This window comes from Ischnura elegans, chromosome 6 (genome assembly GCF_921293095.1).
Source record: "Ischnura elegans chromosome 6, ioIscEleg1.1, whole genome shotgun sequence".
Taxonomy (NCBI): Eukaryota; Metazoa; Arthropoda; class Insecta; order Odonata; family Coenagrionidae; genus Ischnura; species Ischnura elegans.
Window position 1 is genome coordinate 5,564,225 of NC_060251.1, and position 15,122 is coordinate 5,579,346.

Consider the following 15,122-nt stretch of genomic DNA (forward strand, 5'->3'; position numbering starts at 1 on the left):
GCCGCGTAACATTGTCACATAAGCGTCATTGAATAACGAGAGACTTGAACGCTCGACGACCCCGTAGTACACGGTAGCAATTTTCTCCGAGTTTATGAATGAAATCACCGGATAAGTTTCCTTCGCTGCAATGAAATTCGGCAACACTGCTACAACCTGTCTTGACCCGCATATAGGAATGCAAGTTAATGGAATTTAGCATGGTTAAAATGAAATGCATAGTCTCATTGGGAAAAAAAATTTACGTTCAAGCCCCGCTGTCGTGCAGCTACTTCAAGATTTCCATCGTTCGATGAATCCCACTAAGTATAACAGAAAAACTTATGTAAAAAATTGTGACAGGATTTTTACAGCTTAAATATTTTTTTATACAAAACATTTTTAGCATAGAGGTTTCAAATAGGCGAGAAACCTATTCTTTAAGGATCTTCCACCAGTTTTAAAGGAAGCGAAAATAAAAACAATGGGGTTTTTAATTGCAAAATTTTTTATAAACTGTAATTTGACCGTATATCAGGTACATAGAGCTCTACGGCCTCAATAATGAAACAGAAAATATGGCCGCAGCGTTAGGGATCACGTCACAAGCAAGAGACAAATTACTGTGTTGGAACGGGAGGGTTCGGACCTTCAGCCTCTCAACCGGAAACCCTTCACAAGCACCCACTCAAGTCGAAGGTAACTTTGATAGGGTCGAATTGTTCAGTGATAGTAACCGGTGGACACCGCCAGGAATATATAAATGGAAGGATTTAATTTCCATTCTAGCAAACGAACATAGTTGTTTGTTTTGTACCCGTGACGTATCCCTAACGTTATGGTCATTGGAGATTACTATTGTGTTTCATTAATTCGACCGTGTTAAATCTAAAGTCAGTTCAAGATGGTTATATCCACCCCATACAGACTCATGCACGCCTTGAAATTGAGAGCGTAGTCTTTATCCTTTACTTACACTCTGATCCATTTATCACGCTCGTCGTAGGGAGAGGTTGTCAACCTTCAAGACCATTTCATTTCACCCGATTGCCCATGTCTCTTTAGTGGGAATTTACGTCCGTACGCCTTGCGCCTAGCCCGTAGGTGGGCGTGGCAGCAATGACTGCTTGTAACTGCTCCCAAGGTCACGGTTGCGGAAAGTTCAAACGAAAGGGAGCAATGGACTAGAACTATCGACAGAATTCTTTTATTAACACTCGTAAATCGGCGTCACCGGTGGATTATACCAGCTTTTTTTTGAGGCGGCAACGAAATCACCCATCAAAATTTACGGTACACCACAGAATCCTATATCAAAGCACAAACCTTTTGCTTTCAACTTTTCAAGCATTAACACGAGAGAAAAATCCGTCACTAGCCGCTTTATGATTAAAAGTAAATCATCTTTCTCGTCCAGAATTTTCTATGCGATCCTTTCTCACTGATGCAGTGAATAGATGTAACAGGCGAATAAATATGATAATTATGTATACTTCATCACTAGCTAATGTAACATTAGAAGCTTTAAATTTTCGGAATTTTTACTCTTTAGTTGTGTTTTTGAAGCCTCTAATTCATCCGAAAACAAATCCAATCTCCAGGAAGCGTTTGGAATGCAAGTGAGCTGATCTTACGTAGTAGGGTGGCCATTGGAATCATAATAAACTGGTAAAATCGCGAGAACGTTTTGCATAACATTTGAGGGCACGAATGACTGACGGCAGCTGCAACCTCCGCTGCGTAGCGAGCTTGAATGATTGCCGAAAGGGCGTCGCCTTGGCAAAGCGATCGTGGGAGGCGATGAAGATAGTCACTCCGTTTGACGCTGAGATAAAAGTTGAAGGCCACGGGCCGGATCCGGATCATGTTTATCTTCCTAGCGAGGTAAAAATTACTCCACATATCAGCCAGCAAGCTCACTCATAAACATTCTCCACCCAAGCAATTTGCTTGACGATCTCAGAATCCTTGGATTCAAGAAAACAGCTCATCACTGACTACGAATAACGACTAGATTTATTTCCGCTTTTTCTTAGCGCTCAAACTGTAATGAAGAATCTCAGAAAACTCAGAAATGCAAAGCAAGAAAACTTTTCTCAAGGAATTCATGTATCACGTCATAATGCAACGTTATTTCTTAAAGCTATTCGTCAGAGAAAATATCGCAGAATTATTAATTATCCAAGAGCAAGTCATATCTTATGGTTTTTAGAAATAATTATGCTCCATTTAGCTTAATAACTATAAAAACTCCGTTAATATTCACTTCAATCTGTGAATTTTTAAAGTTTAAAAAAAAAATTTTCCTTGAGACTTCGTCCCTAATTTTTTTAAACGATTCAACGTTTTCTTTTCAAAGCATAATTCGTAATGTCGGCGTAGAGTTGAGTGAGTGACGGGGCGCTATCCACACAGATATCTAAAAAAAAACACACACCTGGTGGGTAAATTAAACTTCTCATGCTTTCCGAGGCTTTACATGTCGCTTCTTTACAAAAAAACTTGCAACGCTGCCAAAGATCTCTAAAATGCTGACTGTAAATACGTAAGCATTTCTCACGCCTCCATAAAAATTTAAATAACTCCGGGCTATATTTGCTCTAAAACATTTCAAATCTACTAATCACTAATAATAATAAATAATGTCCTACTCAAACTGTGATAAATAACTAATCCCGTTCATGGTATCACAAACTATTTTCTTAACCATAAGAAAGGCAAAATAAACTATTGAATAATCTTTTCACTAACCACTCATAAATAACAAATAATTATAAAATAATAAAATATATTAATGCTGATAAAAAATAACAAACTCTAGCTTTTATCTGCATGGAAGATCCGAATTGATCACATTGCAAGTGAAAACAATGTATTCTAATTGTAAGTATATAATAATATATGCATGAGTGATCACAATTCTCACGCACTAACAAATGTGACAATAACTAACTCACCTGATATTTTACGCCAATAGCATGAAGTACTTAAAATAAATACTAAACAAAAGCTGTAAATATCTAATTTAAATTAGATTAAAGCAGGGCCAGAGAACTTCAATATGATTGCACTCCAAATTAAATAAATATGGACTTTAAAAACTAACAATAATAAATAAATAATTACTTAAAGGAAAATAAAATAAATTTACAATTATATGTGGAGATACTAAACGTATGTAAATAGTAAAAAATGAACTAAGGCGATAAAAATATTTAATAACCGAAAAATAGGAAAATGAGAGGCAAAAGTCAAATTATAAAACCAACTTTCGAGAAAACTATCGCTCATCTTGGTAGGTCTAACTAATTTTCACTCATTCAAAAGTAATCTGTTTTACAATCTTTATACAAATAACATAATTATCCAGATTATTCCCTAAAATTTAGATGCCACTAAAATTCATCAACCGCGAGTCCATTAGAAGCATTGAATACATTTCTGGTTAATTAAAAAAAAATCATGCCTCGAAATTTTTCTTCAGCACTTTTTTAAAATTTCCGTTTCAAACCTTTAAGGCAATGAGCTGGCGACATTAACGCTGTCTCTTTCTTTCCCCTCATGGCGGCGCCACAGGTCCCATCCAGTTCCCGCCCGCGCCAATGAACTTCGAGATGAGCAGCGTCGTCATCGGAGGGTCCGGGTTCGGCTTCGTGCCCCCGCGTGCCGGTAGGAGAGGTTCCATGTTTCACTGAAGCTTCTTCCAAATCCTGACCTCAACCTCAAAACCCAACGACATACCTCACGTCCTCAGTGAAGCACAAATTCACATTTGACCTTTCCTCAGACCATTATTTTTTCACCGTTCGGTGTGTGACGAACATGAAAGAAAGGTCTTTCACATTATGTTCTGCTTACTTTCCCATGTTGTCAAGGGTATTTATTATTTTATGTAATTTGTGATCAAACAAAAGGTATTATGTGTGTGTCTTCCAAGGAGTTGCAGTTGGAGGACTGTATGCTTATATTTATTCAATGAGAGAATAATAAAACTCTTCTACTAAGTAGAACGGTATAATGAACAATGTTGTCAGTATATTTCGTATACTCTAACACAGCACTGTTAAACGATCGAGCATAATGCCATAAAATATTGTTAGAAGGATGATATATGTGATTTATTGCGAGAGAAACCAAAACATGTTCAGTTATTCATAATCATTCAGGGCAACGTAGATATTTACAAATATGCAAGTACACTCATCACATCAAAATATAAGCTATGAAATTACGTATGGAAATATTCGGTTAGCGAGATGGAAAACACATGTAATGAAATAGGGAAAATATGGATGAAAGAGAAGTTTGATTGGAAGAGTGATAAGACCTCCATCAAGTACGGCAGATATCATTTTATTCTACGACTACTTGAGAAGCCAAAAATGATTACCTATACATAAGCACCCATATTAATCTATACCAATCCGCTATTTCAGGCAAATCTCATAGGATACATTTATCTATTATGGGAATAAATGTGTCAGCTTCACATTTCCCAAAAGCAGGAATAGGCTATTTATAGTGAAAAAATATGTCCGAATAATGGATAGCTTGATTACAGAGGATTCTTTACCCAATTCTAAGGATACTTTACACCATTTACACTTTCAACCGGGGAACGTGCGATTTCCAAAGATTTCTCTTTTAACTCGTCCATTGCATAATATTTTAACTCGTGCCCCAATTGTGCATTGTATTAGAGGAGACTAAACATTGGGAAAATGATTCAACATGCAAAACGTTATAAAAATGATTCATCAAAAGCCGTACAATTTAAGATAGATAATAAAACTTTTGAGGAATCCATCAAATTTTGAAAAAACGTCACACTGAGGAGCAAATAAATTTGGTGAAAATGTGACATATGTTCAGGATTTCAATCCCAAGACACCATAATAAAACAATGTGAGACAGATGCTAAGAAATTTTTTTTAGGAAGTTAGAACCCAGATTAACGACTCCAAAAACAATTGCCTTTTAAGAAAACTTCTCAAGTAGGAATGCATATGTAATAGCAATGACAAGCGCATCGTCATCCTAGTATTATCCCCACATTTATGACCACGTAATTATGTAGCACCACACTGAAGGTTAACGCGATTCAACTCAGCCGTACTTGAATTATAAACCACGCAAAAGTCCTTGATGCAAAACCCGGAAAAACTAGTGACACATGTCAACATTACTACGCATACTCTAACTTGAAATAGCTACAATTCATGATACTACAATATTACGCCATGATTTCTTCAACTTGAAAAACGACACAAAGTTACTGACTTCCGATTTAAAATTATTATTCCGGCAAACCCATTAAAATAGCAACTCAAAGCAAGTTACTTACACCTAATCACAGAAGCTTTTAACTTACAGCGGTTTTGAAAGTCTTTCATTAGAAAAAGGAATCCAAGGAAAGTTTTTGCGCAAACATTTCTTTGTAAACTTTCATGAGAGGCAGAAAATAAGGTAAGAATTGATAGTATGGCAGGAGGAAAGTTGCCAGCGAGGACCAACAGTTTCGGGTCAAAGTTATGCCAATGTAAAAAATTCGTGGTGATATGATGGAGGTATCGGATTCTCACGGCCCTTTGCGCATCTCTTACGACACGAATGTAAAGACAGCGATTAGGTACTACATTAGGTCACTATTGTATATAGAGAACACTACAAAATGGTAGCGGCAAGCATCATACAAGCCAAGAGGATTGCATACGAAATCCAATGCTCATGAAACGGGTGAAATTCGATGAATTGGGGAAAGGATTAGAAATTCATGCAACTTCAAGTTCTAACTTTTCATTGACTTCACAAATTTGAAAGTTATTAATAGAGAAAACATCGGTTATTGAGGTTCACATAGAGACAACTAAGTTTCTTCATTTGCATACACACAATCCCACATATCAGAAACACTGTGACTACGTGGGTTTAATCAACAACCGACGCGGTAGCATCGGAAGAATGGAGGCATAGGAATATGAGAAACACCTTTTTTATGTTCTTATGAACGCAAATGACTAGAGTTACAGCATAACGCAGCGATCTCAAATGATAGCTTGCTGCAATCCAGACTGTCATTACAGAGGGGCTCCATGTATTACGCTTTGAGTGCGTGCGGCACAACTTTAAATGCTTAAGGATATTAACTACGATTGTGGGAGTGAACTTGACGATGAGAGTGGTAAAAAATGGATTATTTGCTCCGCCGAATTTATTTTCTCTTAACTGCCTAGCGCTAATTTTCATCACGATTCTAACTAAAGCTTCTACGATGATCATTCCACATTCCACACGCATAACATTAGGCAATTGCGAATAATTCAATTTCATAGCTAACACTAAAACGTGCCACTGAAAATTTTTGAGTAACCTTGACGACATTGTGGGTAAACTTTTCTCGGGATTCCCACCGGGTTAATGTTTTAATATCGGCCAACGTTTCAAGTACCGTCTCGGCTCTCATCTTCAGGGCTGAATGTTTCTGAATATCTTGACGACATTATTTCATTAAAGTATTCTATCGATTAAGGTAGGTTTCCATGGAGTGCTTCAGGAGAATTCCGGGAGCCTCCCCTTACATAATGCACTTCCCTCTTCAGTGCAAAATAAGACCAACTACCTTTCATTCTATCTAAAAATCCTATTCTTTTCCTTCCCCTCCATCGTTTATCTATCATTCTACCCTCTAACAATGTTTTCAACACCCCATCCCCGCTAAGTACTCGCTCCATTCATACCTAATGTCACCTTCGTACGTCATCTAAAACCTGCCTCGCCAACCATATCCAGCACTTCGTCGTTCCTTTTCTTCTCAGTCCATTTCACCCTCTCCATTCTTCTCCATACCCACGTCCCCAATGCCTCCAGTCTTCTCTCATTCTCCTTCCTAAGTGTCCACGTTTCTGCACCGTAAAGCGCTACACTCCAGATCAGACTCTTCACTAACCTTTTCTTTTAACTCTTACATAACGATCCTCTCAGAAGTTCCTTCCTGTTCAAGAACGCCTCCTTTGCTAATGCAATTCTCTTCCTAATATCCTTACTAATGTATCCGTTTTCCTCTATTGTACTGCCTAAATAGTTGAACTGCTCAACCTGCTCAATTTTTCCACCACCAACCTAAATCTCAATTCTCAATCTCACATTTCTCGCTCGTGATGCTTTACAAAGCCGCATAACTTGACGAGACTTGCAAGACGAGATTACCAAGTGAAAATTGTGCCTTTCCTAAAGAAAACTTGATCAACCAATCGCAGCAAACGGAAGGCGCAGCAACTACGGACTTGTAAGGAAACAGACACAGAGAATTGGAAACTGTGACCTTTATAAAGTTCTTCTACTAAATTTGACTGTGTCAGACGAGTCTGCGACAAACTATGTCTAAAGAGCATGTTTAACTACGCTGAAAGAGTTGGGCAGTCTAGGCCATTTTTTTCTCATTTCGAAATTTTACGAAAAGGGTGCATTAAATGTTTCCGTATGGTTTGAGAGTAATTATTTTAAGATAATGTGACTAGTGCTCCAGGAAACTCAGTTCTCGCTAAAATCTGAGACCCACGAATTCCCAACTCCTTGTTTTATAATTGGAGCCAAACTTTTGACCACGGATTGGACACCAGCTTGACACGTTCTACGAAATTGTAGACGAGTTTTAGCCAGACTAATACAGGTGATTGGAATTGTAACATTTCCATCAGTAATGGCATAATTTTTTTCACCTATGCAATCGCTTATAGGTGAAATACCTGGCGGATTTCGCAAGCCAACCTTTCACACCTATAGTTGGCTGAAGTATCAGAAATTCAACAAAGATTCACTCGTTAACCCTTGGCTTAACTTTATAATACAAATGTAATATTACAAAAACGAAGCCTATACGAATTGTAACACATAATATTTGAATTATTTTAGTAACAGCACCGGGTATTTTACCAGAGCGTACCCTTTTTGTCAAGGTAAAATATTTCACAGACCCTAAAAATTACTCTATGGTTGTACGCAGAGGAAATTGAATGAGCAAGTACTAGACAAGGTGAATGAAAAATGAAAACTGTTTTAGAACAGTTGGAGGACACAGAAGGTTTAAATTTAGTAGTTAGTAAGCAGGGAGGGGATGTTAAAAATTTTCTTGAAGAAAAGAGTGTTAGGTAAGCGGGCAGGAGAAGGAATAGATTAGGATTTATAGAATAGAAGCTAAGAGGCCATATTGTTAATGAAAGAGAGATATTCAACTAAATAAAAGCGAACAAAACTATGTATAAATCCACCAATTTATTTTTGTGGTACTACTAGTTTCGACGCAGCGGCGTCATCATCAGGCGGAGCCTTTGTACCTGATGATGACGCCGCTGCGTCGAAACTAGTAGTACCACAAAAATAAATTTGTGGATTTATACATAGTTTTGTTCGCTTTTATTTATTAGAATGAACCTCCACAAAGTTGAGCCTGTTACGATAGAGATATTCAACATTGGAGGGGGAAGACCGGGAAAATTCGCGAAACTTTCCATTTACACAAACCTCTACTGGTATAATGCTTTTAATAATAAGGGTAGCCATGACCCATAAAGCATTGGAAACAACATTCTCATTGGTCTAAAACGGATAGAACTACACCAAAATATTAATACTTGTCTGCATACGCTTTAAAAACATGTTTTTTTATTTGACATAAAGAAATAACTTTTCTAAAGCTCCATTTAGTCGTAGATTACTTCTAATACTGAGGCTAAGAAAGAGCCAGATTACAGAAGAAATACACTTAAGAATTGAATCAAGTCACTTTTTAAACTTTAATGGGCTTTGAATGCCTGGCTAAAGACATCACCAGACTGAAATAAGTGCAAACCGATTGAATTTTGGAGATAAATTAATTATGCTTAAACGAAACGTCTTTTAACAGTCCTTATTTTCCTGCGCCTTTACAGGGAGCGGTTACAACTTCGGCGGTTACCGCGGAGGCAGCTCGTTCGGAAGCGGCGGATACCGAGGAAGCAGCGGGGGAAGTGGATACAGGGGCTCGGCGTCCAACAATTTCGGCGGCTTCGGCGGAGGTTACGGCGGATACGGTCTGCGAGGGAGCGGCGGATACCGGGCACCCTCCTTCACGCCATTCGGAGGCTTCGGTCTCCACTACGGATAGGGCGGACGGACCTCGATGCAAAAGCGATGAAGAGAAGACACTGGGCAAGTCTTCGCGTCTCGTCCAGCCATTCGGACGAGGGTGCGAGAAGACTTCAACGTGGGAGGAGGACACGAATGGGCTGGGAAGACGGCGGAGACTTCAACGGCAGCGATCAGTGCGGAAGGCTTAATCGAAATCATAGACTGAATCAGGGAGTGCAACTTGGGAAAAGTATAGTCCGAAAGACAATTGAATCCTCACGGATGACCAGCGCTCTTTCCATGGATTGCAAACCGGTTGACTGAAGCCCATCGGCGTGTCCACTCTTGAGTGGGTGCAAATGCACTTGCGCACCATCTCCGTAGGTCGAAAAGTTGCCACAAAAACCCAAGAAATCCGGCATAAAATGCAAAAATTAATCCGAAAAAAAACACGCTATGAAACAGGAAAAAGTTATAATTTATATGTTGTAAAATAATAGGAAAGCTAATTTATTTTAATTTTATATTCCTTAGGACACTTGCTTCCAAGGCATTTATTTAACTTAATAAATTGTGGTAGGGGGTCATCAGCGCCCATGGGCTCCACGTGGAAAATTCCTAAACAAGCCCGCGCAGAAGCCTCTATCACACTTTATTAATCACGTTTACTTCCGTTTCTTTAGAATGGATAGCTCCAATGATAGCTTAAGCAATGGCTTCAAAATGTCCGTTTCAGGATAAACATTTCAGTGAAGAAGCCAGTGAAAGGGATCACAATTTCTTTCCCGTCTACGAAAATAAAAGACCTATCAATTTGTGAGGTGCTCTCACCACCGGGGTTTGATTGATAAAGCTGACTAAGTGTAATTTTTTTATTTTCGTGGAGGAAAGAATTCACAAAGTTATAATTTAACTTTTACCTTTTCAAAAATGTCAATTTTTCCGTGAGGAAAATGACAATGCCAGAGGAGGGACTGTAGCAAAAATATAATGCTTATCGACAGGAAGTTAAACCGTGCATTACAAACTAAACTAGAATTTGCGAATTCCACAATATTGAGAGAATTCAGATGTTCATGATGTACACATCACTAATTGCAGATGTTATCATCCGTAGGAAAGACAGTAATATTATAAGTAAACCACACACTAGCTAAAGTCAAATTATTCCTTTCCCTTGTCGCTGTAGGTGGCCAAATCATTGACTTATTATCATTTACGGAAAAATAGGCGAAACGTACGAAAAACCTCTGGCTACGACAACCTCCCCCAGGTATTTTTTACGAACGGCACCAGTTAATACATTTTGGTAAATAACAAAAATGCCACCTGGACTAAGACATTACTTGGTGTCATTTGCTCAAAGAATCATTAAAACACATTTGGTTGTCATTTATTTCATTAGCACTGCGAGAAAAAAATTTAACTTAATATTTGTTGAATCAGCTGATACGTTCCTCAACGTGATATGTGAAAGTGACGGTTGTTATTGCATTATATTTTATGATTGTTTCTCCAGCTAGGGGTTGACTGTACCAATACAGTCTGATGGCGAAAATATAATGCTTATCGACAGGAAGTTAAACCGTGCATTAGAAACTAAACTAGAATTTGTGAACTCCACAAATTTGAGTGCTAATTCAGATGTTCATGATGTACACATCACTAATTGATGATGTCATCGTCCGTAGCAAAGACAGTAATTTTATAAGTAAACCACACACTATTTACCAAGAGATACCATTGCGTTCCACCTCATACTTTCCCAAGAAATATTCATAGGAATATCTCATATTTACCATTTCATAACTTCAATTATTTTCAACCTCTTCGGCCAGCTACTTCATTTCTACAGCATGCTGAGTATTTTGAGGAATTTACTTACTGTTAATTAGAAGACTAAAATAATATACAAGAGCTTTAACTATGTGAGAAAACGAAGGAAGTACAGTGATACTTGCCTTCTTAAAGTTACCATGAACGCTAGTTGTGTAGCACTATTCATAGTTTCTTAGAAGAAGCACCAAAAAATACGTTTTGTTGTGTTTAGTGTTATCACCTCGATTCTAGAAATTAGTGTTCGTTAGTCGTGATTATGACAATCTCGGAGTATGAGGGAGCAAAGGACAACGCCTGTGTTTTCCTGCTTCACAGAGAAAGTCATATATTAGAAAAAAATGAAAAATAAGCATAAATTTTAAACTTGTTTCGGGAATTCACTAATTTATTAATTTAATTGAGTAATTTATACCATTGCACTCTATTTTTGAATAAAATGTTTATTTTATTAAAAACTTGCAATTTTATTTAAATACACCAAGCCACCATGAAATATTATCTTAACTGGGTTTTCTGGGGCGCCCAGAGGCGTCTAGTCATTACTCGTCTTCTATCATCAGTCCCCATATTTCCTCAACGTAAAACAATATTCCACCATAATAGATACCTGCGTACAGCGGGAAAAATTAACATGGAAGTAAAGAAACAAATTATAAGATCCTACATTTGGAGTATTTTCCTATATGTAAGTTAGACATGGACAATGACAGCAAGGGAGAAATCAAGGCTTTCGACATGTGGTGCTACAGCTTTGAAAATTATGGGCCATAAGCCTAACAACACGAGCGTGGAAGATACTGACAAGGATCGTATTCAGAGGAATAGATCGACGAGTACCTGGATGAGGACAAATTCGGATTAAGAAAAACCTAAAGCACAAGAGAAGCAGTATTGGCCCAAAGGGTCCTCTTCCAGAAGAGAATGGAAAAGAACAACCCACGATTTTCGCCTTCGTGGACTTAAAGAAGACATTTGGCAACGTGGACGGGAACACAATGCTTGGAATACTGAATGAAATTGGTTTTATTTGAAATGAAAGGAGAATTATTTGCAATTTACACAAAAAAACGAGTAGCGGTTGTGAAATCAGGACCCACCTATGAAGAAGGAAGAATTAAGAAAGGAGTGAGACAAGGCTGTGCTTTGTCATCTCTAACTTCCAACGCTAACATCGAGAAATCCATAAAAGAGATAAAAGAAAAGACGCGAGGAGTGGGCATCCACGGAGTAAACATTCGCAGGCCGAATCGATTCGCCGATGTCATAGCTGTTTTAGCAAAGACAGCGAGGGATTTGATAGAGACTCTGGTTGATATGGGTGGGGTTAAGGGTAGATATCAGCTGAAAATAAGCCCATGGTGAGATATTAGTGGGCAGCAGAAGAGAAAAAGCGGAAACGAGCACTTAAATAGAGAAACACAAAATGTAAATGTGAATGAATCCTGTAATTTTTGATTCAGAATAACTAGCGATGGAAGTAGCAAGACAGAAATTTTTAGTAGAATGGTCCAGGCGAAGAGAGTACTCCAACAGAAGATATCTACTACAGAAAGAAGATATACTTACAGCGGGAAATGTAAGCAGAGAAAGGAAGCAATTTATCAGAACTTACAATTGGGGTATCCTTCTCTACGGAATTGAGGCATGGACAATTAGCGCAGAGGAGAAATCAAGAGTGAAGACATTCAAAATGCGGTGCCATGGAAGAATGATGGGGATGAAATTGATCGACCGAGTTAGTGAATGGGAAGTAGCAGTCCCTTTGCGAGGAAGTTACGGAACATCCAACGGTAGGAGCCTATCGTCCGCGATGATAAAATGTATGGCCGATATATAGTATACACAAAAGCAGATCAACCGCTCGCCATCCGTCTTGGAAAAACAAGAATAATCGCAAAAGTAATAAAACATCAAATCCCAGCCGATACACGAGGCTTTGGAGACAAACTTACGCAACGACAGCTTCAGTAGGAACAGTGGCCTCAAAATCGGCCACACGTGGGACCTTGCTTCCAAGTGTAATAACATGAAAACTACTTCAACCCCTCCCAATTCCCTCCAAATAAAGAATTATATATAGCTTGTATGATGTTTGGCACGATATGGTATTGGTACAATTAGACATTGCAATTGCATTGCAATGTTTATGAATTGCAATCGAATGAAAAAATTGCAATAATTTTACTAACATTATAAATAACCTCAAATAGAAAGTAAACGTATCTGTCAGGAAAAAATGAACAGCATTAGCCAAGAAACATCGCTAAATAACACAATCAGTACGCAGGGTACACCTGAAAATTTTCCATCCAAAATGTTTTCAACGGCGCGGCGTAACGTACGTCAAGTATTGCCCATGTGCATGTCCCTGATCCCAAAAGCAGAGCTGACCGTTACATATTCTCTAGATTCGAAGAGAAAGTGTAATGAAATATCGATGGTGCAGTAAACAGCAAAATATATCCATGGTACAGTGCACAGAAAACGTAAGTTTAATTTTGATCAATAATGGGTTATACTTCCGCAAATAAACGTCTGACCCTATCAGAGGTAATAGTTGATAATGCTAAATTAGGAAAAAGTTCAATTGAAGAGGGCATTCATCTTAGTCAGGAGTACAAGCATGGATAAAAGGAAGCTAACATTACACGTAGAGCATGCTTATTAACGGCAGAGAGGCTAGGACGGAGGAAATTGGCGCCCATGCGATGCCACTCCACGAGACAGGGACTTAGTTTCTATACGAGTAGATAGGAGTTTAACATCGTCTGAGATTACCAATGCATGCATGAGGCATAGAGCTCAGGGAAACATGTCTTAATAATCACCCATTAAAATTACCTGAGTTTGGAAAGTTTCCTTCGTTTGATTGGGTAATAATAATCCTTATTTAAGCCAAGCACCTGCTAGCTGGGTACTTTGTTACCTGCTGTCTGCCTGCGTCGTATCAGCGCTCAAATCCTCGCCCCAAGGTCACCTCAGTTGCGGCAGCGGGAACCAGAACGACGTCACGCGGGGTTTTCCCAGCATTCATACTTAGCCGTCGCGTTTTCGCCCGCTTGAAAATTTTCACTTTTCATTTAATCGCGAAAAATGGATACTTACCGTCATTTAAAAATCTAAAAGCGTGAAATGCGTACTCCAGGATTGGTAATCTTTCGATTTAGGCAATAAAAAAAACAAAAGGAAACCACGCTATGATGAAAAATAAATCACTGAGGAAGTTCTGAGAAGAATGGGAGGGGAAAAGCCTTTAGAAACCTTGGAAAGAGGACAGGACAGCTAAATCGCGCCCATAACGAGACACGATGGTCTGATGAAAATAAGTGTTGAAGGACAGAAGTTGAAGCAGACTGAGTAAGGCCTCAGATGTAGGGGCGGTCTGGACAGGTCGGCTGATCGGCGATCGCCGAGGGCCCCCAGAGTCCTCTAAATTGTCGATAATACACTACATAGTTCATAACCCTCGAAACCCTATGAGGGAGTAACATAATTTTTTGTTTTTTCCCGGCGAACAATTGCAGTGAAGTTTTCTCGGGTTTCACACCGGGTCAGGTCCTCCATTTCTCCTTCCAACGTTTCGATGAACATCTCGCCCATCGTCTTCAGGGATTCAGGGATTCCTGAAGACGATGGGCGAGTTGTTCATCGAAACGTTGGAAGGAGAAATGGAGGACCTGACCCGGTGTGAAACCCGAGAAAACTTCACTGCCTATAAGATAGTAGTGTAGACAACTGCCATCTAGAGGACCCTAGGGGCCCCGAGCTTTCGGGGCCTCCCGCAACGCTAGCTATATCATTCGGGGCACCCAATTATAGGCAGTTGAATCCGCGAAATATCTAGGAGTTAAACTCAATTATGATCTATCGTGGAATAAACATATTCGGGAAATAACCGGTCAAGGTAATCGTAAAATGGGTTTTGTTAAAAGAATATTAGGAAAGTGCGACGACAAAGTGAGAGAAATAAGCTACTTTTCCCTCGTTAGACCCCATTCAGAATACGCTGCCAGTGTTTGGGACCCTCATGAAAAAGGCTTGATAACAGAGTAAGAACGCGTGCAAAAAAGAGCTGACAGGTAAGTGAAAGGTCGTTACGATAGTCTTGTTAGTGTAACTGACCTCTTAGATAAACTCGGATGGGAATCTCTGTCAGACCGTAGATTGAAAAACAGACTAAACCTTTTAGATAAATTCAA

General features: G+C 38.8%; 1 protein-coding gene across 1 annotated transcript in view; it reads left to right on the forward strand.

The window, feature by feature from the left end:
* The window catches only part of LOC124160208 (H/ACA ribonucleoprotein complex subunit GAR1-like), a 110,402-nt gene extending 99,024 nt beyond the window's left edge, over positions 1–11,378 (forward strand). The window contains exons 3-4 of the mRNA XM_046536000.1: positions 3,556–3,648; positions 8,907–11,378. Of these exons, the coding sequence (XP_046391956.1) occupies positions 3,556–3,648; positions 8,907–9,121 (308 nt within the window). The 3' untranslated portion in view covers positions 9,122–11,378. The remainder of the gene's footprint in view (positions 1–3,555; positions 3,649–8,906) is intronic.
* Positions 11,379–15,122: the final 3,744 nt, after the last annotated feature.